Source organism: Acanthochromis polyacanthus, chromosome 19, assembly GCF_021347895.1.
Source record: "Acanthochromis polyacanthus isolate Apoly-LR-REF ecotype Palm Island chromosome 19, KAUST_Apoly_ChrSc, whole genome shotgun sequence".
Lineage (NCBI taxonomy): Eukaryota > Metazoa > Chordata > Actinopteri > Pomacentridae > Acanthochromis > Acanthochromis polyacanthus.
Genome location: NC_067131.1, coordinates 13,710,771 through 13,734,121, shown reverse-complemented (window position 1 = coordinate 13,734,121; position 23,351 = coordinate 13,710,771). Strand labels below are relative to the sequence as shown.

Below are 23,351 nucleotides of genomic sequence, written 5' to 3'. Positions count from 1 at the left end.
CTCCATTAATTCAACAGTAAAACCTTGTGTTCTGTTCAGACAGTCATTCAATTTTTCATGTAGTCTGAGCACATTTTGTGCGTCATGTCTGTTACGTATAGAACACTGTAAAGACAAGTGTGACTTTGCTTACTCACTGTTGGGTGGGAGCTTAATGTTTAACATTAGGCTGCTGGACAGTTTGTGGTCAAAAGGTCCACACTGCTTCTTAGTAAATTACATGTTTCAAGAGATAAGATTCAGTTGCAGCAACATGTATCATATTCAAGCGTATTTGCTTATTGTAACAAGCAGGTCTGCAACACAGTTAAATAATACAAACTTTGTACGTTTGGACAGTAGAAATCCTGTTAGTCAGCTGACATACTGTATAAAAATCATATGTTCCCCTTGCACATCCTATGGGGATATAATTCCCAGATTCCAACAGCCCTGCAATACATACTATAGAACTCACAAAATCTAAGTTTTTTTTGCTGCGTTAGTGTTTGTTTTCCTCCACACTTTCGTATGTCAGCTATCAGAGAAGGCTGTTGCATGTTGGATTGGCCACTGAAATCTCCAGATGCAGCCATGCAAACACGTGGCAGCGTGCCTGAGGATTACTGTTCACATTGCTCTAAATGTGGGTATGTATTTTGTACAGTAAAATGGTAAGCCAAGGGATGGGGCCGGTGGAATATCCACTTTCAGTGAAAGTTGCTGGTAGATTGTCGATTGACTGCAAGGACAGCTATTCTGAGGGGATTAGTGAAGGGCTGGTTGCACTAAAATCTCTTCAGTCTAATGGATAAACAATCACCACTGCTTTCAATATAATAAACACACACTTTCCCTCAACATAAGGGAAAGCCTGAAGTTGTGCAGTATGTTACATTGTTAACACTGCAGTTGCAATACAACAACAGGTAACTGTTGGTCTTTGTGTCTTCAGTCAAACAAAGCAACAGATGTGTTGTCAGCCTTCTAATATCAGTAGGAGGGGTGGGTCGGATTAAACGACAACACTGCTCGAGTGATTTGCCAGCGCTTTAGCTTTGATGCAAAGGGTTGCAGGAAGCTTGCCAGTCAGTGTTAGCAGCATACAGAGGGATTGATAGGTGTCTGAAAGCTCCAACACGCCAAGGGGAGAAAAAACACTTGGAACTACTAGTTGTTCCAACAGCTGTTTCGAGGGAATTAAAGGACTGCATCAACAGGTAAGACAACTGTTACGTAATATTTCAGACATTTTTCTCTCAAACGTAAGGGCACTGCACGACAAATCTGAACTGGTGACAAAAATCTACATTTTTTAATTCATTTTTTCATGATAAAGTCAGTTGGTTTTGAACAAACCCAGTCAAAGGACTGGTTACCTTCATGACTGGTTCCTTTGATATAGTTTACTTCCTATGAATCTAAATGAAAGCATCATCCACTTAATAAATGTGGGATTAGTATTAAAATGTTTTTTTTTTTTTTTTAGAATCTTCCATTATTGATCATTTGATTCCATGACAAATATAGTCTTTTATGTATAACATCCCAAATATTGGCAAACTGATATTGATTAAATGATACTACCAACCCTGGAGGTTGCTGTACCAGGAACAGGTCACGGTGTTCTAAAAACAACCCAACGCCATTTTTAGAGGGTTGCAAATTGTAGCACTTTAAATGGAGGTCATCTCGTACTTAATCCACTAAAATGGGTCTAGCATTTCTTGTGCTTCATTTTTGTTGCCTCAAAATTGAAAGGTGTAGTAAATTTCTGTCATTTACAGTTTTATTGAGGCAGAAATAAAAATGACAATTTTTCCTAGACTTTTTGAAATCTCACTCTGGTCTGATGTTGGGGATGATTGATCTGCTTTATTTTAAAAAAATTTCAGTGTCTCTTATTAATAATGCCCAATGTTGGCTATGTAGTCCTGCAGTTGTAGTGCTGTAAATGACTGAATTTGGTAACATTTTTTGGTGGCAATTTAAAAAAAAAAAAAAACAGCCTTAGGTCGAAGGAGTAAAGCATTACGAAGATTCATGTGCGTGAAAACTACAAATAAAAAGGTTTCCATGAGTCTTGGCTGTCGCCCTCTGGGCATCATTTGAAACGCCTCAAAGAAACAATCTTTCCAAAAAAACTTTGCATGGGAATTAACAGGGAAACGGTGACAGTGGGTGAGGAAAATTAAGGGAGGAGACCAACCACTATTTATTAAGGCTTTGAGAATGTGGGATTTTGGATTAATATTGTAGTGCCAGAGTTTAATCCAGTCTCCAACAGAGACAGTGGCGACAGAAAAATGAGGATGGGATGAACGTGGGAGTGGGTTATGGGATGGAGGAGATGACAGAGAGAAACAGAGGGATTAGGGTCAGCCATGTTGAGCATCTGGCTCAGAGATGTCCTATGCTCCTGAACTGTACTGCAGCACATGAACATAGGGATTACACCGCATACATGTGAAGTTGTGTGATCACTCACTGTATGAGCCAAGTTGACAGACAGCATAACACAATGTGAATCTGCCGTTTTGACAGGAAACATGAGGCTGGTCAGCGCTGGGGTTCGACTTCGGCGGGCTGCTGAGCCATCTGAACCAGAATCGGAAGAAGCAACAGAGCCAGCTCATCATGAACACCCTCACTCAGAACACCACGAACATACAGAACATCACCCGGGGCACGACTACAACCACATGAAGGAGAAGTTCATGAATGAACTGAGCCATCTGCCAAGTAAGACACTTGCATAATTTGCAACACGGTCAAGAAATTAACAACTTGATGTATTTACAGTGTACAATTGGATATTACTGAAGTAATCCAGTGCTATACAGAATATAATTGGTCAAATTCATATTATTCCATAACTGTATCAAATCATTGTGTTTACCAGTGTAATAAACATAAATCATTTCATAAAAAAAACGTACATGTTGTAGATATGAAGCAGAATTTGTCACAAGAAGCAACTGCGTTTTCTCATCATATTTGATATAATATAAGGAATGATTTCATATCAACTTGTTTTCTGGGTAATTACATCAACCATTTGAGTGTCCCTGCCTGCAAAATCCAGGTGCAAAAAGTGCAAATTAACAACTACTGTTTATGATGCCAGTAGTAAAGCTCTTAATGAAAAGCTGCAGCAGCGGTGCCACTGTGGGTGACTGTGGTAGCATAGGGCCACTCCCAAGAGGGACAGTGTTATTATCTGATTGTGGAGAAGGGTGTTACTGACCAAACGCATGCTCAGCTAACCGTCTCTGAGATAAGTGCTCCAGTCTCTGGTGGAAGAAACACCAATTTGTATTTCAGTAGAATCACATTTTATTTTACCATCATGCATTCTGACTTTTGGTCTGTTTCCAAGCTTAGGATAAGATGTTTATGTTCAATGATATTGCTAAAGCTGATAAAGATTTTTTTTTAAAGTAAACTGACTTATCAAAGTGGAGGTTTCTTACAGTATTGGTCATTTCAAGGTGCGAAACATCATGAATCATATTCCTGATGTGTAAGATAAACAGTATTTTACAAAGTTTAATGGGCATTGTGAAAAGGTGAAGACATCTACTGTAAAATCAGATTTAAACAACTTTTTTTTTTTTAAAAAAGTTTGTTTCTCTTGGATTTGGTTGTTAGACTTTTTTGTCAGTATGTTAGTTTTGCACATGTAAATGACAAAAGAATCAGATATGCACTAATTTCTGCCATGATAAGCACACATCCATTACTGTAGGCACTGATGAGTTAAATTCACCTCTTAATTTTGCAGTTCCCGTGTGGGCAGTAGGAGCCATTGTTGTGTTGGTCCTAGTTTTGGTAGCATGCTTCATCTTCTGCGTTTTCAAAAAATGCTTTGGGAAAAAGAAAAAGCCAAAGAAAGTGAGAGAGAGGAAGGCAGGTCGTCGCAGAAAGGAAAAGGAAGGTGAAGGAGAGGCAGGAGAGAAGGTAATCTATTGCCGTTTTTCCAAGTAGCCCATTAAATCAGCAATTTCACCTGATTAAGATCCTCATGATGGACATGTTTTGGTCCTGTAGGAGGGGGAGGTGAAGAAGGAAGGTGAGGAAGAGGAGAAGGAACAGGAAAAGTTGGGTAAGCTGGAGTTCTCCTTGGACTACAACTTCACAGATTCCCAGGTAGGTCCTGTGTGAAAACATCAACATTTCAATCAAAGACATTCATAATGATTGTATTATATATTTGCTTTTCTTAAATAATTGTCCCTCACTGGTCACTGATACTTTTTCTCTTTCCTCTAAAGCTCATAGTGGGTATCCTTCAGGCTCAGGATCTTGCTGCTATGGACATGGGGGGAACTTCAGACCCCTATGTCAAAGTCTTTTTGCTGCCAGACAAAAAGAAGAAGTATGAGACCAAGGTTCAACGCAAAAACTTATGCCCTGTTTTCAATGAGACCTTCATCTTCAAGGTACCACATCCCTGAGTCGTCTTTGTCCACTTGATGTTGTCTGTGTTCTGTCTCTATGTCTCAGCTTGTGTCGGTGTTCCTGGTTGTTGATGGCATATCGCTTTTAACCCTTCATAAGGCAGAATTCCCTTACTGACATCTGTCAAGATATCCCTCAAAAATTGCAGTGCAGTTTGTTAATTGTCTCCTGTTCTTTGTTACTGTCAGGATTTTTACATTTTGTTACATGTAAACAAAATTGTCTATTGTCTGCCTTCACCAATTTTACATTTGAATATAATAACAACCTCTTTTTCTAGATTCCATATGCAGAGTTGGGCGGAAAGACTCTGGTGCTGCAGGTCTTTGACTTTGATCGTTTCTCCAAGCACGATATGATTGGTGAAATAAAGATTCCCATGAACAGTGTTGATTTGGGCCAGCCAATGCAACAATGGAGGGACTTAGAGAGTGGTGAGAAGGAGGAGGTACGATGGTATCCTTATTTAAACATGTGCTGTATGTTGTAGATGAAATATTTGCACGAAAAATAATAAACACAAGATATTACTATTCATTTTTAAAAATTATAAATAATATACTGAATGTCACTGCTTCTAAAAATTAATAAATCATGACGGGAATTTTCACAAAACTTCCTTTCAGCAGGAAAAACTGGGTGACATTTGCATTTCCCTTCGCTATGTACCCACTGCTGGAAAACTGACAGTGAACATCATGGAGGCAAAGAACCTAAAGAAAATGGATGTTGGTGGCTTATCAGGTAAACAACCTTTATAATTCTTAGGTCTTGTGAAAAAAAAAATAGCCACACAAAATGCAACTTACCCTTTCTTCCTCCTTCATCAGATCCATATGTGAAGATTGTTCTGCAACAAAATGGAAAACGGATTAAGAAGAAGAAGACAACAGTCAAGAAAAACACACTCAATCCTTACTTTAATGAGAGCTTCAGCTTTGATGTCCCCTTTGAGCAGATACAGGTGAGCTTCATGAGTGATCAGCTTGAAATGTAACAGCTGGTGTTTTTGTCAGTTGGGACTGGAAGGTGAATTTTTCTGTTCTCTTACAGAAAGTGCAGGTTGTTATCACAGTATTCGACTACGATAAACTTGGAAGCAATGACCCTATTGGAAAGACCTTCATGGGTTATGGAGCTACGGGAGTTGGCCTGCGCCATTGGTCAGATATGCTTGCCAATCCCAGACGTCCAGTAGCTCAGTGGCACACACTCCTGCCCGAGGAAGAAGTCGATGCAGCAGTGAAAGCAAAACCTCGTTAGACGCCACTTCAACGGATTATCAAATGCTGCTGATATGTTACTTAGTGTTAAACCTCATGTTTTCTCAGTTTGAATGTTCTGTTTTCCATTTTGTTTCTTTTGAGATACATGTCTGTATGTGTGCATGTGGGAGGCACAGGCAATTTTTGATATTTCATTGTTATTCAAACCTTGGCTTCTCCTGTTTACCATAAGCTGTTGGGGATTTTCTGGCTCAGAACGGGCCTTTGGGGGCAACAAATCCTCTGTGCAGGAAAAAACCCTGATTATTTACCAATATGGCTCTGTATTTGTATACTTGGATAACACTTGTGTATACATATGTAAATGTGCATCTTTTGTGTATGCTAATGCATGGACCTTGTGCAATTTGGATTCAAAAAGGAATGATTCACAGAATTACTCTGTGCTCTGGAAAGTTTCTTGGCCCAGCTGACGTGGTAGACTTTCTAGAGCTTACGTTACATTGGGCCTTTTTGCTCATTTTGTAGTGCTGTGGTGCAACAGAGTCCTGAAAAATGCAAATAAACCTACAGTGGACAGTTTCACATCAGTAACTCCTTGACTCTCTTGTGTTTGATCATCATAATACATCAAATCTAATCAGTAATTAGCTTATATAAGATGTCACAGTAATATATTCATAGGTTCAGATTTCAGGGGGGTAGCAGTGGATACTTCCTTTTTTTTTTTTTAAACTTTATGTTTATTCAAATTTTTCAGTTAAAGAACAGACAACAAAAGGAAAAAAACAGCAAACAATACATGAACAACATAAACAGGTGGGGTCTACAAGATATATCACAAAATATATAAAAAATAAATGAAAAGCAATACGATTCTAGGTATATAGAACTTGTCCATGTTGACAAGTTCAAAAATTGCCCCTATCCCTTAAGTATGTCTCCCATTTTTCCCACAAGGCATCACCCTTTTCTTTTTGAAGTCTTATGTTAAAGGTCAAGCGTTCCATGCAATAGATATTATTAACGATGGCCATCCATTGATTAATATTTGGTGGGGACTTAGTTAGCCATCGCTTGGTTATAGCTTTTTTGCTTGCTGTCATAAAAATTTTTAGCAAATACCTATCTGATTTGGGCAATCTTTTATCTATATTTCCTAAGTAGAAAGATGTACAGGTAAATAAAACATTGAAACCAAGAACATCAGTGATCACTCTTTGAACCTCTTTCCAAAAAGAGTCAAGGACAGTGCATTGCCAGAAAACATGTGTGTGGTCTGCGGGGCAGTGTCCACATTCTCGCCAACATTCGGCCGGTTGACCTGTCTGTCTCGATTTTTGTTTTGGTGTTATAAAATATCTAATTATTGTTTTCCAGGAGAAATCTCTCCATATTTGGGAATTAGTTGTGGTAATTTGAGTGTCAATAATGTTTTCCCAATCATCCGGTACTATTTCAACTCCCAGTTCTCGTTCCCATTTCTCCTTGATATAAAATGTTGAATGACCTCTTAATTCTATAATATTCAGATATAGATCACCAATTATCCTCTTGAAAGGTTTTGATTTATAGGCTTTTACAAACATTTGTAATATCCCAGATAGGGTAACCAGGTGCATACTTTTAACATTTTTATCGAAGTAATGTCGAAGCTGTAGATATTTGTAAAAGTCCCGCCGTTCAAGGCCATACCTTTCAAACATAGTTTGAAAATCTATAAAATTCATATTATCCATTAATAAACATAATGCTGTAATTCCCTGCTTTTCCCAGACAGTGAAACTCCTATCCAACACAGCAGGTTCAAAGTATGGATTATGTACTGGCCATGTTAAAACACAAATCTCCTTTTCAAGTTTAAGTTGTTTCACTAAATCCAGCCAAACGTCAATCGAGAATCTAACCCATTGGTTTTGGAAGTCATATTGTTTAGCTTGCACCGGATTACCCAACACAGTCTGTAATGGTTTGTTTGACAATGACAATTCTATAGCTTTCCATTTTGCAATATATTCATTGTTACACCAAAGGATAAGTGGTCTTATTTGTGCTGCCATATAGTAATCTCTAAGGCATGGTAAATTCATTCCTCCTTTAATTTTTGGCAGTTGCAGAGTTTTTAATCTTATTCTCGGGGCTTTACCACTCCAAACAAAGCGAGAAATGACCTTATCCCATTCTCTGAATTGATTATCAGGAATTTGAATGGGCAATGACTGGAATAAGTAGAGAAGTCTTGGCAAGATATTGGTTTTTATTACCATTATTCTATTACCCAGGTCTAAGGTCAAAGGAGACCATCTGTCCAAGTCTTCTTTAATACGAGTATTGATTCGTTGATAATTTTCTGCAAAAAGCTTGGATAAATCTTTTGTTAGTCTTACTCCTAAGTATTTTATAGAATTTAAGTCCCAGTTAAATTTATATTTAATCTTCAGGTCAGGGGTAGGTATAAAGTTAAATACCAGGGCTTGTGTTTTCTCAATATTGAGGGTGTAGCCAGATAGATTTCCATATAGCAGCAGTAGGTCCATTAATCTTGGGATCCCTGTATCGGGGTTTTCAAGACTAACCAAAACATCATCTGCATGAAGACAAACCTTGTACTCAGACCCTCTTATCTTAATACCTTGTAAATCTACATTCTGTCTTATAGCTTGTGCAAGCGGTTCAATGAACAAGTTGAAGAGGCTTGGGCTTAGAGGGCAGCCCTGACGGCAGCCACGTCGCAGGTGAATGGGATTTGATAGACTCCCGTTCACTTTAATCCTTGCCAATGGGCCTGAGTACAAAGTTTTGATGCCTCGAATAAAATCCTGATGAAAACCAAGTTTTTCCATTACTTTGTAAAGAAATTCCCACCCCACAGAATCAAACGCCTTCTCGGCATCTATGCTTAATAAGATCGAATTTAAGTTATGTTTTTTAATATATTCAATTATATGAAGAGACCTCCTTATATTGTCCTGAGTCTGCCTTCCCTGGACAAACCCAGTCTGATCTTCATCGATCAAAAAAGGCATTATTTCCTCCATTCTTTTTGCCATAATTGCGGCGAATATTTTGTAGTCTTGGTTTAAGACACTAATAGGCCTGTAGGAGCCACACTCTGTCAAATTTTTCCCTTCTTTTGGAATCACTGAAATAGAGGCTTCCTTCCAGGAAGGGGGGTGGAATCCCTCTTTAAAAGTATAGTTAAAGCTTTTAGCTAATATCGGTAACAATACATCTCTCAGTGTTTTATACCATTCCCCCGGGAACCCGTCTGGCCCCGGGGATTTGTTTGATTTTAGTGAAGATATCACTTTATCAATTTCTTCAGTTGTGATTGGTTTAGTTAGTTTTTCATTATGTAGTTTACCAAGAGAAGGCAGATCCAATGGCTTTAAAAAATTCTCCGCTAAGTCAGCATTAAATGGTTTTGGTTGATCATATAATTTCTGATAATATTTTTCAAAAGACTTTTGTATGCCCTTCAAGTCGAATTCCATTTTATTTGTTTCAGGGTCTTTGATTTTATAGATGGTATTATCTGACTGCTGTTTACGTAATCTCCAGGCAGTGGATACTTCCTTGTACATATTTACAAAATTTCTGCAAATCAGTGATTTAATCATGAACAAAAAAAGGTGCCAAATGCACATTTAAAGTGGTTGCTTTCCCAAACAAAAGAGCACAAACCCAAATATGTGCAGCAGGGCCAACATTATATGATAATACTTGATATAATGGAGGGTAAATGTTGGAAAGAATCACACAGTGTCAGACAGCTTTACTGCGTTACATTTAGGTTTTGAATTGTGAGCTGAGCCTGAATTTGGCGTACATAACATAAAGTCTTTTCCAACTTAAATTCATGCTGAAAAGCAACAAATGAGTGCAAAAAAGTCCCCACATACATATTAAATCCCGCCGTGTCACCGCTAGATGGAGTCTGTCTTTTCCATTTTCAAAGTGTTGCCTAGCAACAGAAACCAAACTTTCAGTAAGGTTGGCTCCAAACTTTGCTCAGTAGTCTTCATACAGTCAGTGAGGTGAGCTTTTACAACATTTTTGCCGCTTTTTATACTATCTGGTCGCATGTTATGAGAGGTTTGTGTCACCGTATTTAAGTTAGAGGCGGGTTTGTGCTTCAGAATAATAGCTACAGTTTTAAGCTAACAGCTAACATTAGACGCTCATTAGCCTAAAAACTGCCTTACGATAAGTTCGTGCTAAGCTAAGCTATTTCATACGAGCTCGGTTCAAGCTTACACCGTGTTAGCGGGAACTTTAACGTACCCCTGTTTGTTATGTCGGTGTAAACTGCAGGTAGCTGTTTCTCCGGCGGGTCTGTGCAGAATGAGCGCTGGACGGGGGTCTGAGGGTCCCGGGTCCGTCTCCTGGTGGGGCTTCAGCCCTGCACGCGACCTGCTTAGTCTGGGTGAGAGCCTGAGGATTCTGTTTTTATTCTGGGAACGTGCATTTTATATATATATATATATATATATATATATATATATATATATATATATATATACACAAAATAATACTGTTTCAGTTCCTTGTTTTTACCTATGAACATCTTATCTTAAAAAATGCTTATTCTTTGTTTATTAATATAAGGCAGGAATATTTTAACTTATTTATTATTTAACTTTAAACATGGCCGTGCATTCAGGTTCAACTTTTTATTCCCAAGAAGTGTAGTAATGCTCTGAAACCACTGTATGCTTTATCTCTCTATGCCTAGGCCCAGTGAGAAATGAAGGAGATGCTAATGTTTTACTCATTGGCAGTGGAGATCCACGACATATTTTGAAGACCATCGCTGGTTTGCAGGACACACAAAGTCTTCATGTGAGTCTCCAAAACAGTCATGTTTCCCCTCAGAACCAGATCTACGAGCCACAAATCCTTTCTTTCTCATGCTGCAGGTGTGGGTGATAGAGACCAGCATGGAGGTGGTGGCTAGACAGCTGCTGCTCCTCTACCTGGCACTGATACCCCAGGAATCCATGGGAATTAATGGTGAGTGGGATTTCCATAAATTATTAATGACAGATGTCTCCTGGGTCTACAGTTTTGTCTTGTCCTGGTTTTTATTCTCAGAGAAGACAGAGGTGTTTCTGGAGGTGTTTGGGAACAGTGAAATCCGCAGTCAGACAGAGGAGACTTTGCGTCATGCAGCGTCACAGCTCTCTACATCTGTTACTGAAACACTGGAGGCTGCCTCACACGCCTGCCTTAACACAACTCTTCTCAAGGTACAAAAATATCTTAAGCAGCCCTTCTGTGTTTCAGTAAGACCTCATCGTTCTAAAATCAGACACTGAGGCCTGCTCAGTTAACCCTTGTGTTGTCCTGCAGGTCAAAATCGACCCGTTTTAAAGTTTGAGAATGTGAAGAAAAAAATTAATTTCACAGTGAAACTTCTGATGTCCACATTTTCAACATTTTTGGGAAATCTTTGAACATTTTTTGGTGGAAAAAAAAAGAAATGGTAAAAAAAATGTTTCTTAAGCACATTCATAAAAAAATCAACCAAAATCCATTGAAATTCGCTGAATTTGGTTGATTTTTTTGTGAATGTTCTTAAAGGAAATATCAGAAGTTTTACTGATATATATGTAATCATTTTGGATATTTTTAGGATTTATTTGAATGATTTTTACTCATTTTTTGAAAATATTTACAAGAATTTTCTTGCCAAATTTGGGGGATTTATAAAAAAAACATTGAAGGGAAACTTCTAAGGAATTATTGGAATTTTCTTCCTGAAGGTTTTGCAAATTTTCAGAAATTTGGGGAATTTTTTTTGCTGAATTCTTGGATTTTTTTCAGACAAGGAAACACTGTTTTTTGGTGCCCTTAAATGAAGACAACAGGAGGGTTAAACCAATGTCAAATTAGATTTAGCGTACCATATACATAATTACAAAAATCTGCTAATCCCATTCACCGAGCATTGAGTATTTCTGCAGTTTAGGGAGCGCGATGAACTGGCCGGGATATTCAAGTTGTGGATTCAGCCTTGGCCTTCATCGTCTTCATCCCAGCCTCCTGCTCCTATCGTGATGTCCAAAGTCTGGGATTATCGGGTCAGGCAGCATCTTGGAACTCGCTATGACTCCAAAAAAGGCTGCTTCGACTGGGATCTTACAATGAAGCTGCACCAGAAAGGGGTATTTTGTGCACTTTCCTGTGGTAAAACTTGTTGACTACAAACAGTTTGCCAGAAAAGAAGCCTCACGTGTTCCGCTGAAACTCTTTCTGTGCTGCCTCTCTGCAGTGTGGCGTCATTAACAAGCAGCAATATGCGCGATGGAGGGAACAGGGATTGGCATTTGAAATGAGGGAAGGTGTCTACCAAATAGCCAATCCAAGTTTGCTCTCTTCAAGACTGTTTAGTCGGGTAAGTACTCATCTGTTCGTCCACACAATCAATGTAGAAATAACAAAATATATATATTTAGGGGTTAAATAAATAATTCTGAGTATGTTTGTGGCCAGAATGGGGAAAAAGTGGCTTTCAGGGGCTACTGGGGAGACATTGTTTCCAGTCCTTACCTCTCCTTTGGCATTGAAACTGACGACAAGAGCCTGCTGAAGACACACAACGGGCGACACATCAAGGTAGCACATACAACAGTAACGGCATGAATTGTACATTCCATTACAGCTCTGTCTCTGCATCTTTTTCATGATGCAGTTATGCTAAGTTGTGCATCCCTTCATGTCTTTACATCCACAGACAGCCCAGGATATCTCCATCGCAAACGTGCAGGGATTGTTTCAGTCCCTGTCCAGCAGACGGGGCTGCCCCACTACTTCTCAGTCAGACTTAGAGGAGCCGTCCGCACAGACTGACCAGAAATCTGTCACCATTAATGGTAAAAGGCTATTAATGCTAGCAGGCCTGCAGATAACAGGCAGGTTAGAACCAAAGCAGCACCACACAGTCACAAAAGCAGTTTAAGCTACAGTGTAAAGGCCAAAACGGAGGTAAAAGACTGGCTTACATTGCATCATGTGTTGATATTTAGGAGAAGTATAATCAGGAACTGGGTCTGCTTGTTTTTCCGTTTGTGGTTAACAGAAAACAACAACTAAAACGTGACAGTTTTAGCACTGAATTTTCTCAAATCCTCTTCAGACTTGATGCGTCTGAATGGGATCTCTGTGACGTTCCTGCCTTTGGACTCACTTCAAAAGCTGCCAGAGAAACAGAAATACTCCCATTACTACAACACCATTTTTGCCTCTGTCAGGTGAGACATTTTTCTCCAATTGCTACGAGCATAAAATACAAATATACTAAATTAGCAGGAGTCCTTCAACATCCGGCCACCTGGACCGCAGACTACTGATATGACTGCTGACCGCGTTTCATTTCTGTCTTTCTGTTCCCTTCTATGCTGTGAAGCTGCGCGCACCAGTTGGGCCCGATGATGAGACAGATTGCAGCACCAGACGCCGTGCTCGTCGTGGAGTTGGCCAAGTGAGGGTTTTTATAGTAACAGGGCTTGTTACCATGGTGACAGAGAGTACAGTGACTCCGCTGTGTAGCTGCAGAGTATTTGTGTGTCACATATTTCGTGTTTGCCACACATTTAAGATCAATGGCGGCACTATTTCTGAAGTGTAGTGACGCGCTCGATTGTGCTCTTTGCATTGAAGCTGCATTTGTGTGTCTCAGGTTCATTCTGGACCTGAGCAAAGAGCAAGAAGAAGGCTTCGCGAAGAAAGTGGCGAGCATGGCTCTGGAGGCTGGATTTGAACCGTGGCGTGAGGCGAACAGTGATGACGTCCATTCCGTTTTCACACAGCAGAAGAAGTAATGGTGGCTTATTTCGTCCGAGCTGTTTACTCTGGCCCCTCTGTCAGCAGATTTACCTCCGCAAGATGCAAGAGGCAGGATGAGGAAGCGTCACAGCACAGAGATTTTATGCAAACACATTTTATTTGTCCTTCGTAAAGAAGTTTGTGAGAGACCTCAGCTAGTGAGTCATAGTCCTTTGTAGCAGCTGTCATGAATTCTCAGCAGAAAAATTCTATTTGTCAAACGCCGAAATATGTTGTGCGTTCATGCATTTTATTAACTAAAGATGCAAATTTCAGAGGATGCATTTAAAGTAAAGGACACACAAAAGTCTATCATACCTAGTGCTGGTCAATGATAAACACTGCAAAACTGCTGCAACCTTGTCCTGAAACTAAAGATCAGTCTTCTGTTTTTTTATGCCTCCTGTGTGTGAGTTCACTTCCAGCGTCCTCCAACCTTCCCCTTCCCGTGGCCCTTTTTGCTGCGTTAAGACAAGAGAAGATTTAAAGTAGAAAACAAACAGCCATTCACAGAATTCACAGCAACTGAGGTTTTAAGAAAGGCAAGTAGTACTATTTCCATTTCTGCCCTATCCCATGTAAATGCCTCAGATGTGTGCATCCTGTTCATAAAATGGTGAATACTAAAGAGCTGTGAGGTTGACATTTCCTGTGCATGTGTGGCTGCGACCATTGATCTGTGATATGTTTGCATAGTCAAAGCAAAGTCGCTCTGCACAGTGCTCTGCTTTACTCCTCTGGGGTGTGGGAGTTGTGGCATTTAGACAAGCAGATTGACTCACAATTTCTGAGCATGTTGGATTCTGTTCAGGAGGACATTGATCTGAAAAAAAAGTATATCAGATTCTGATGTCACAGATTGCACATTTTTGAAATAGAATAATTGTATGTTGTCAGGCTGAAGGGTTCACCTCATATTTCTGCCTCCTCATCTTCTCAGTCAGGTCGAACTTCTCAGACTCCAGCTGGTAGATCCATTCCCACATCTCTTTGGCTCTCTCTCTAAAACACAACAGCATTGACAGCTTGAGCTGGGTAAACACTGGGTTCCTAGACAGCCTGGAAAAGTGTGGAATTTAATTTGAGTCATTTCTAGATCTTCAAGATCACATAAAAAAAATGTGTTTCCATAGTAATGCTCATTTTCTGTTCCCGAAAATTACAATTCTGAAGTTCAAAAGGTAAACGGCTCATACAAGCAGTATGTTTTTCAAAGTGGCAGTTTAATTTGAAAGAAAATGCAGCAATGTCTGAATTGCATATTATACATGCCATTAAAATAATCAAATACTATGCTTTTCTGGACATTTACAAGCCCTAAAATGAAATTAACGGACCATCTTCTCTGTATTGGGAAATGTTACATACTAAATATTTACCTATTTCAATCCTTTTGTGTGGTTTTTATCTGTTCTGCTGTATTTGTTTTTTTGTAAAGTGTCCTTGGGTGTCAAGAAAGGCACATACAAATAAAATGTATTATCAGTATTATTATTAACTAAAATGTCAAAAATAGTCTCAAAAACTTACTGAGAAGGATGGAATTTTGAGGTGGAAAATGTAAAGGAGCCCTTTGTACATCCTTTGTGTCAACAATTTCCAACATGGAGCTTAAATGTAATCAACATTTACATGAAATAACCCATATCTGCTGGCAACGACAACAAAAAGTCCTCAAAATGCTTCACTCTGTCATGAACCTTGGACCGACCTCAGGCCGTCCTCTCTCAGGTTCTCGATAGCCAACGGCTTGCGTCTCTCCGACAGAGTCTTCTTCTTGATTTCTCTTGCAGTTTGTCTTTTTCCTCGTCTCTGCTCCGCCTGCGGGAAACAGAAACCCTCAGATTGTCATGTGATGTGATTTCTTCGGAAATGCACTCCACACAGTTGCAGTATGAAGTGACACATCTGCCTCCAGATGTGTCATTCTGACCTTTGCTAGGAAGCCTCCAAAGTGAGCGCCCATGTTGGAGAGCACTTTCTTCTTTTTGGCCTCATCATCGGCTCGCTTCTTCGCCTCTTCATCCTCTTTCCTCTGTCTCTCCTCCTGCAAAAGTCATCTTCAATTCCCTTTTTTAATGTGCTGGGTCAAAGCCCTGAGCCGATTATTGACACGCGTGGATTAAACAGCATATGCAAAAAAATGTTATTAATTACCGCAATCCGTGTCTGCCTGTCTCGCTCTTTTTCAGCCCTCACACGCTGCTGCTCGGCTCTTTCTGCCCGCCGACTCTCCTATAATGGGAAAATCTCATCAGCTGGACATTCACACATGCCTCTTTAATCGCTATTAATGTGCAGCCTGACAAGTCTTTCTTTCAGACGAACAAGTGGATAAAATAGGCAGTTGGGAAACCAGAATAGGAAAGGCATTACAATTCTGGCTTTGAGTCCAATCAGCTCCTCTTCTTCTTTCTTCCTCTGCTCAAAGTGGACATCAATCAGAGTCTGCAGCTCCAGAAGATCTTTTTCCATCCGTTTCCTGTGGATGTCCTAAAGGAGACCAGAGTTAGATCATTTGTGGCTGGTTTTGGTGTAACTATGTAACAAAGAGCTTGAGGCAACATACATCAAAGTCAACCCTCTCCCCTTCTGGGATTTTTGGGGCAGCAAGCTGTGTCACCAGCGGCCTGTAAATCGACACGAGAACATATCAATATATTCACATCGCATACATTCTCTCAGTAAAATCTATTCCATGTATTCTTACTTGTATTTGGGGCGTTCTTCTTCTCAACATGGCAGCCACAACAGTGAAATGAAAATGTTGAATTAGTGAGTTTGAGTTTCGAAAAAATAGTCAAATACATTAGAAAACCAGTAATGACAAAGTTCATGTTGCAGTTTCTGTTCTTCAACTGTGCTTTGGGGGGAATTTAAAGTTCCTTGTTCATTTTAAATTCTTGTGTTGCACCATCTCCCACGAGTTCATAGCTAGAGGCTGCAAGTAAACATAGATTACAATATGCAAATCGATAGGTTCTCCTGTGGCGATGCTTTCACCGACAGGTTGCTGTAATGATTTGGATCTGAATGGGTTATTTATAACAATGTGGTCGATATAATCAGCACGCTGCATCACAGTCTCACCTCCCTCCCCCTGCTCCTCATCTTCTTCTGCAGAAAGAAAGAGCGACGGTGTGACTGACTTGACAGAAGAAAACTTTTTGTTTCATTAAATGAATGAATGAATGTCCTTACCCTCCTGATGCCCACTAAAGGAAAAAAAGAATCGAACGATTACATTAGACAGTTGTGCATTATACATGTCAAACAGCTCAGAAATGACAGAGAAGTTAAATGGTTTTACTGAACTGACTCACCCATGTTCTTCTGAATAAGACATGGTGCCACTGGAGAGAAAACCAGACATATGAAAATCATAAATCATATCTTTAATCGTAGTTTCACCAAAAAAAGGACAGTGGCTTCATAAATTTGCAGATTATGTCAGCAACATGGTTTGTTCCATTTATTTGCCTAACTCAAAAGCAATAAAACACAACTTTGCTCCATTCAATGCTCTCAGAACTTTCTCTGCAATAACATTCTCACTCACAAAGATAAAACAGATTGATAAAACACAGGTGATGACGATAGATAGATAAGACTTCATGTTCAACATTAACATAGGACATTTTTTGACCGCAATGTTCACAGAACATTTTGAGGATGTTGTCAGGGTCACAGATTGCGTTACACGATAACAAGAGGAAGACATAAATTCAAATAATGCTTTCAGGAAGTTATCGAGCATTACATGACATTACAGAATGTTCTTTTGTAAGGCATTCTCACAATGTGCTCAATACAACATTCAGTAAATGTTAGCACAAGACCAAAGGTTTTTACACTCGCCTCTGAGAATGTTAATATATCTTTGAGAAGGGATAACACTAGTAGCTTTGCAGAACTTTCTCATAACATTTTTTGGAATAATACTGTCGCTGGGATGCATCCGAAAAGATTCTTGTAGAAATACTATTCTTACACATCCCTGATGGCTGAGCTTTTCTATGCGTTAAAAACACACGTTTGTCGCCTAACAACCAAACACGAAACGGCATCTTTTCAATGTGAGTTACAGCATTGTTCGAAGAATAAGATTAAGGGAAAGGTTCTTTGTAGCTAATGGTCCAGGAATAGAAGAGGTCTGAGGGACAATAGAGCAGAGAAGCATGCTGTTACCCAGGATAGGAGTGAAGTACCAGCTGTCCAATCCTTCTTCTTTAATTTGATTTACAAGAGAGAATGTGGGATGGACAGATTAAGCTGGTCGGCTGGCTGCTATTAACACCAGCCAAGTCCTCTATTATCATTTCATCTACTTGCAGCCTCACTGAATTGAAAGGATGCCTAAATGTGTGTGGAGCCCCATAAATATTTTAGCATTCCTCACCATCACTTCAGAAGTTTATACACATATTTCACTGTGACTTGTTGGAGCAGATTTTATATTTATGGGGAGCAAAGTCAGAGCTGTCTGATGAGATGCAGTTAAACTAAATAAACAGACAAAATGGGTTTCTGGCTAGACACAGCTACGATAGGCTAATTTTCCAGTGCACTCATTTCTACACAAACAACTGAAAGCCCTCCCAGACTGCCTGTCTTTGGCCGTATTAACATGCTAGATCAGGCGCTGAGGCCGGCCGAGCCTCTCAGATCCCTTCATGGTTAGTTTTCAGCCAAGATCTCAAAGTATGAGCATGTGAATCTGAATAAACAGGGGCTCGGACAAAAGGCAGATGAAGGATTGGGAGAGGAATTCGATGCATCGCTTCACTGTTGGCTAAACTGACCGGCAGAGTCACACTGAGCTGGACAGATGGACAGAGAGCCCAAGGGCACCGAGAATAACTTCATGTCATGATGGGGCATGTTTCATTTCAGAGATATATTACAGCTTTGTCCACTCTGGTGTGCCAGTGTCAAACGAATTACATTTTATCATGCAGTTGTGGTTTATTGAGTTTTATTGTAATTTAGTCTCAAATATGCCTAAAACTGCAGCCTAAAACATCTATCAAATTACACACAAGTTGTGAAAATATGGAATGGATGTACATATTTCACTCACTATTAACATAATATAGCATCTCTGAGTAACTGGAACAAACAGATATTGACTATATTATATTTGTGACATTGTACAATTAAAATAAATACTTTTCTTGATGGCTGACATCGCAAAATATTCCAGCACCAGTAACTGTCTGGTTCACGCATCGACATTAGAATAAAATACAGTACTTTTCTGGCTACAGACGCTCTCCAACTTCTTACACCTGCATTTTTAATGTAATGTAATTTATTTTACCAAGAGACAAAACACACAGTAAACAATGTTAAAGATAAGCTAGGCTGATAGCATGATTTAAAAAAAAAAATATCTAAAGATTTTACAAAATTATTGTTATTAAAATATTAGGGAAATTGAATTGTTTATCAGACACAGTTAGTTTGGAATATTTAGAACATCTTGACCATTTAATCACTCATTTGCTTTTATTTGTTAAAAAAAATGATGCAATAAATGTTTTGCTGTTTGTGGGCAGCACTTTAACATTGTCCCACCAACATATCAAGCAAAAAACACAATCAGAGAAACATCAGCTTTTGTGATGATTCTCTTTGGTTTCAAAACCATCAGAGACCCTCTTGACATGAGTTATTTGACCTATTAAAAGAAAGAAGAAACATCTTGTTTTAGGACGAGAGAATTACAGAGGAAAAGTCAAAGCACTTACCTGAACAGCAAAAGATAAAGATGTTCACCGGTGATGAAGAGGAGTAGCGACTAGAGGGGAAACTAAACAGAGCTTTATATACGGGGTCTTCTGGGGTAACAAGGAGGTGTGTGTGTGTCTGTACTTGTACAACCCGCATTGTGGGGACATAGACCTGTTTATAAGGTCACATTACGAGGACCAGACCCTCTTTTGGGGACAAAAATCAAATCGTCTGAATATAATCATTCTGACCGGTTTCAGGTTATTTTAGTTTTAGACTTGAGAGAGGATGAGGGTGGTTCCAGATAAGTAAGTGTTAATACTTGGTTTTAGGGTTCAGATTAGTACAAGTGATGGTTCAGTTGGAGCAAATGGACTGGGGAATGTGCTTGAACATGCGGTAACATTTCGAGAAGAGGAACAGGGAATGTATGTGGATCATTGGTGGCTTTTGGGGGCATAAGCTGAAGTCTGACAGACCGGATAATAAGAGGAGGGTTTGTTGCTGACCTCACCACTGAAAGAAGAAACAGGAAGACAGGTGGCAGGAGATGAGAGAAATACAGAAGAGAAAGAATAACAGGACCAAAACAAGACAATTTCTGTCACCACACACAATGGCCCAAAATAGAAAGGTGATGACCATCGCTGCAATATTGGGTACCGGTTACAAATGATGCAGTGTTATTTCTATAATGACAGAAAAGCTGGATGTAAAACCTGAAAGATGATTTAAGAGAGGAAAGTTAAGTTAATGTTTGGTGCTCTCCAGGTTGGTCCAAAAAGTTACATGAAAACTGTTCGGCTACAATTTAAGATTTTATCTTTGAATGAACGGCAAATTGACTTCAACATATATATTTAACAAGTTATCTAAAAACTATAAGAAAAGTCTGACCTCTCTTTCTATACAACTGCTGCTATAAATTTTCTCACCTTCATCTACTGTATCTCTCAGTTTAGCTATCTATAGATTTATAGATGTTATAGATAAAAACAACATAGACATGACATCACCATCATCCTCTCCTAACCCCATAACTCTACTTGCGTCTTAAAATTTCCTTGTGAAATGCAAATATGTGCTTGCTATGGTCAAACGCAAACACAATTTCCATAAAGCCAAATACAAAGGTTCTTTGGAGAGACCAAATCACATCATATGGAAGAAGAAGGAAGATTAACGACTTGCAAAAGTTCACCTCATTTGTCACGATGACACATCTGCACATCAGGTAAGAAATGTAATTTATTTAGTGAGTAACACCAACAAAATATGCTGAAAAGAGAAGGTGGTGTAGGTGTATAGTAATTCTCCAGCATGATGCTTGGGTTATTTAAGGTCAAGGTCATGGCCACACGAATACAGAATTTCCTAGAAAGCACTAAGTGTGGAGTTTATTTTCTATGATCACATATGAACAGACATCGTCTTTTTATTTCTTGTCTTGGGGCAGAATTTAGACTATATGGAGGCATTTAATGCATAAATAAATGTGAAATTCTGTGATTTTTTTTGTGATGCTACAATAAAATAGAATGAAGTTGTTAAAATCCTGCCTTAAAATGAGTTCAAGAATAGCGATATTTTTACGTTACATAAGCTAATAATGAAGACTTATGAGATTATTTATTCAATTTGACTTCATTTAAGTATTGGAAAGCACGGATAGATATAAATATTATGATTTAATGTAATTTATGTCAACCATTCATATATACTATTAGTGTTTTTCATTCACCCTTTATGTGAGACCATTTTCTCAAATATGAATTTGGAATCGTATCCAAAAAGGACCATTAAGTTTTCCCTTTCCCAAAGATTTACAGTTTTACCAGGGAAAAATCAGCAAATCTTTACTAGACAGTAATATTTGCTGAAGAAATCCCTTAAGCAATCAGTTTATTATCAAAGTAGTTGTCAAATCATAATTTTCTATCTATTAACGAACTGACAAATCATTATAGCTCTGGAAAACATTCACACGTTTCATGGGATTGCCCTTTTAGATGATAAGAGTCACTGTAGTTAAGAATGTAGGATTCTGCACTTTTTAAAAATGAATTTTATAAAGTCTATCCCGTACTGGTTTCAATATTTTATGTAGCTTTACATTAATTCAAAATGTTCTTTTACCAGGAAGTGAGAAAATAAATGGATATTACCGTACGGGGATTTAAGCAAAGTAAAAACTACTCTTAATTATTTAACAAAATGTTTACCAATCATTTTATTATGGTTCTCTAAAATACATGCCAGCACACACACAGCCTTTAAAAAAAGCTCTGACTTGGACCGGTGTAAAAGGATGCTTTAGTGGGCTAACAAGTGCAAAACTTTTATCTGTGTTCATTTTATTTTTTTTAACAACTTGTATAACATTTACCATTTTATATCTTAGCAAAAAGACACTCCATCTACTGATTTTACTGCTAGCTTCAGGTAAGTGTAAGAAATGAAGTAATGATTGTGTTTAATTTAAATGAACGCTGATATAATAACAGACTGTTGGATGTCCCTGAACAGGTGGCATCAGTTTGTGTTCAGATGTTATTTATGAGTATTATCTGATCAACACGGCTATGAACTGGAATGACGCCCAGAGTTACTGCAGGAAGAAACACATCGACCTTGCTACAGTTGGCAACAGCGAACACATGACGGCACTGGTGAGCACGGTGGCAGCCAGTGATGTGAGTACAGAGATCTGGATTGGTCTGAGAGAGACCGGACCAGCATCCTGGCTCTGGTCCGTGGGAAAAACTGAGACCAGCTCCGGTGTAGCTAAATACACTAACTGGGCAAACACTGGAACCGCTTCCATTGATTCCACCTGTGGTGCCATGAGATCTGACGGGAAATGGCTCACTTCATCCTGTACCACAACACGTCCTTTTGTATGCCAGTCAGGTCAGTGCTTTCAGGGTAGAGATTACTCAAAGCGGTCACAGTCTCTGATGTCTCTCCAATGATTATACCGTTAGGCTGATATTTAGCAGGAATTTAAAAGCAGTCACTGTGATATACATATTATTTTATACCTATTATCTCAGTTTTTTTTACATTCAATTTTCAATAAATTACAAAGAATGTCCTCAGAAAATATCATGTACTCTAAAATTAAGGTAGTATCAAAAATTGCCATATTTGAATATTTATTTCTGTTTAACAATTGATATTCATCATGTTTTTACAAATATTTGGGGTACTTTTACTAATATTTCTGTACATGAGGGATTTTATTTTGTTAAATTGCAGAATTTTTCTGTTTTTACAGATAAATTCTACTACACTGACAATATTTCTTCTGTTATCATCAGATGACAATCTATAATATCTCAAATGCCTGTTATTTAAAGGTGAATACCATTTTATATGTGATACTTTAATATCTACTTTACGTCGAATTACCATACAGCATGAGAGAATCGATAACTGTGAAATACCAACTATGCACTGCTGCTGTCTATATTTGTACTACATGTAGTAACTTGTATTACTGTATGTACTAAACATATTTTTGTGGTTTTCTTTTTCCTATTTTTAGTTGTTTTGTTTGCAATATGCCAAAATAATATGCTTTGAATATTAGAGCATCTAAACATATTCTAGTAATATGTTTAACATCACTTTTAAGCTGTCCTCAGCAGCTTAAAAACAAAAAACCACCCCATTTTCTTCAGAACGTGTTAATCTTTACATTTTGAAATATTCACAGAAAAGGGACCCAGTGAGTTGCAAGTTGTTTCTAAACCAGACACTTGGAGGGCAGCTCTACAGTACTGTCGAGAGAATAATAAAGAATTGGCCAGTGCGAGGAGCCATGCCGAAAATCTGGCAATACAGAAAATATTTGATGATGATGACAATAAAAAGATGGAATCTGTCTGGATCGGTTTGTTCCAAGATGAGTGGAAATGGTCAGACCAAAGTGCCAGCTCTTTCAGAGACTGGGACAGGACCCAGCCAAATAATGACGGAAAATGTGTACTGTACAGCCCTTCTTACCGGACATGGTACGACAGGGACTGTGCATTGAAATTTCTATTTTGCTGCTACACAGGTAAGTATAAAATATCTGTTTTTATTGTTAGTTATGAAGGGATACATTCTTCCAGTTTGCAG

The 23,351-nt window shown here is 38.7% G+C and overlaps 3 protein-coding genes and 1 long non-coding RNA gene across 11 annotated transcripts; 2 read left to right on the top strand and 2 right to left on the bottom strand.

Annotated features, from left to right (window-relative positions):
- The first annotated feature begins 77 nt into the window (after positions 1-77).
- Positions 78-6,260, top strand: syt5b (synaptotagmin Vb). Of its 3 annotated transcripts, XM_051939468.1 has the most exons (9): positions 78-1,199; positions 2,524-2,721; positions 3,764-3,939; positions 4,030-4,128; positions 4,254-4,421; positions 4,721-4,888; positions 5,067-5,184; positions 5,271-5,404; positions 5,494-6,260. In XM_051939468.1, exons 2-9 carry the CDS (start codon positions 2,529-2,531, stop codon positions 5,701-5,703), a joined length of 1,266 nt encoding a protein of 421 aa, XP_051795428.1. In that variant the 5' UTR covers positions 78-1,199; positions 2,524-2,528; the 3' UTR covers positions 5,704-6,260. The 3 variants fall into 3 exon arrangements, with proteins under 3 accessions (XP_051795428.1, XP_022075651.2, XP_022075645.2); XM_022219959.2 differs by lacking the exon at positions 78-1,199 and having other exon boundaries at positions 1,329-2,721; positions 5,070-5,184; XM_022219953.2 differs by lacking the exon at positions 78-1,199 and having other exon boundaries at positions 1,331-2,721.
- LOC110969863 (uncharacterized) lies at positions 2,468-10,068 on the bottom strand. Its single transcript, XR_002597015.2, has 6 exons — positions 9,951-10,068; positions 5,250-5,290; positions 4,221-4,337; positions 3,989-4,135; positions 3,749-3,845; positions 2,468-2,577 (listed from the first exon to the last, which is right to left on the bottom strand). It is a non-coding gene; the product is annotated as an uncharacterized LOC110969863 (long non-coding RNA).
- LOC110969753 (dynein axonemal assembly factor 3) lies at positions 9,987-14,881 on the top strand. The gene is made up of 11 exons (XM_022219929.2): positions 9,987-10,092; positions 10,402-10,508; positions 10,586-10,679; positions 10,761-10,915; positions 11,633-11,833; positions 11,941-12,063; positions 12,162-12,284; positions 12,403-12,541; positions 12,805-12,919; positions 13,075-13,149; positions 13,348-14,881. Exons 1-11 carry the CDS (start codon positions 10,011-10,013, stop codon positions 13,487-13,489), a joined length of 1,356 nt encoding a protein of 451 aa, XP_022075621.2. The 5' UTR covers positions 9,987-10,010; the 3' UTR covers positions 13,490-14,881.
- LOC110969811 (troponin T, slow skeletal muscle-like) lies at positions 13,593-21,964 on the bottom strand. Of its 6 annotated transcripts, none has more exons than XM_022220004.2 (13): positions 19,244-21,964; positions 16,817-16,846; positions 16,695-16,708; positions 16,584-16,610; positions 16,204-16,225; positions 16,063-16,123; positions 15,870-15,986; positions 15,651-15,728; positions 15,427-15,540; positions 15,205-15,314; positions 14,405-14,495; positions 14,276-14,316; positions 13,593-13,954 (listed from the first exon to the last, which is right to left on the bottom strand). In XM_022220004.2, the coding sequence occupies exons 2-13, from the start codon at positions 16,837-16,839 to the stop codon at positions 13,909-13,911; spliced, it is 744 nt and encodes a 247-aa protein (XP_022075696.1). In that variant the 5' UTR covers positions 16,840-16,846; positions 19,244-21,964; the 3' UTR covers positions 13,593-13,908. The 6 variants fall into 6 exon arrangements, with proteins under 6 accessions (XP_022075696.1, XP_051795430.1, XP_051795431.1 ...); XM_051939470.1 differs by having other exon boundaries at positions 16,204-16,222; XM_051939471.1 differs by having other exon boundaries at positions 16,204-16,219.
- Between the last annotated feature and the right edge of the window lie 1,387 nt (positions 21,965-23,351).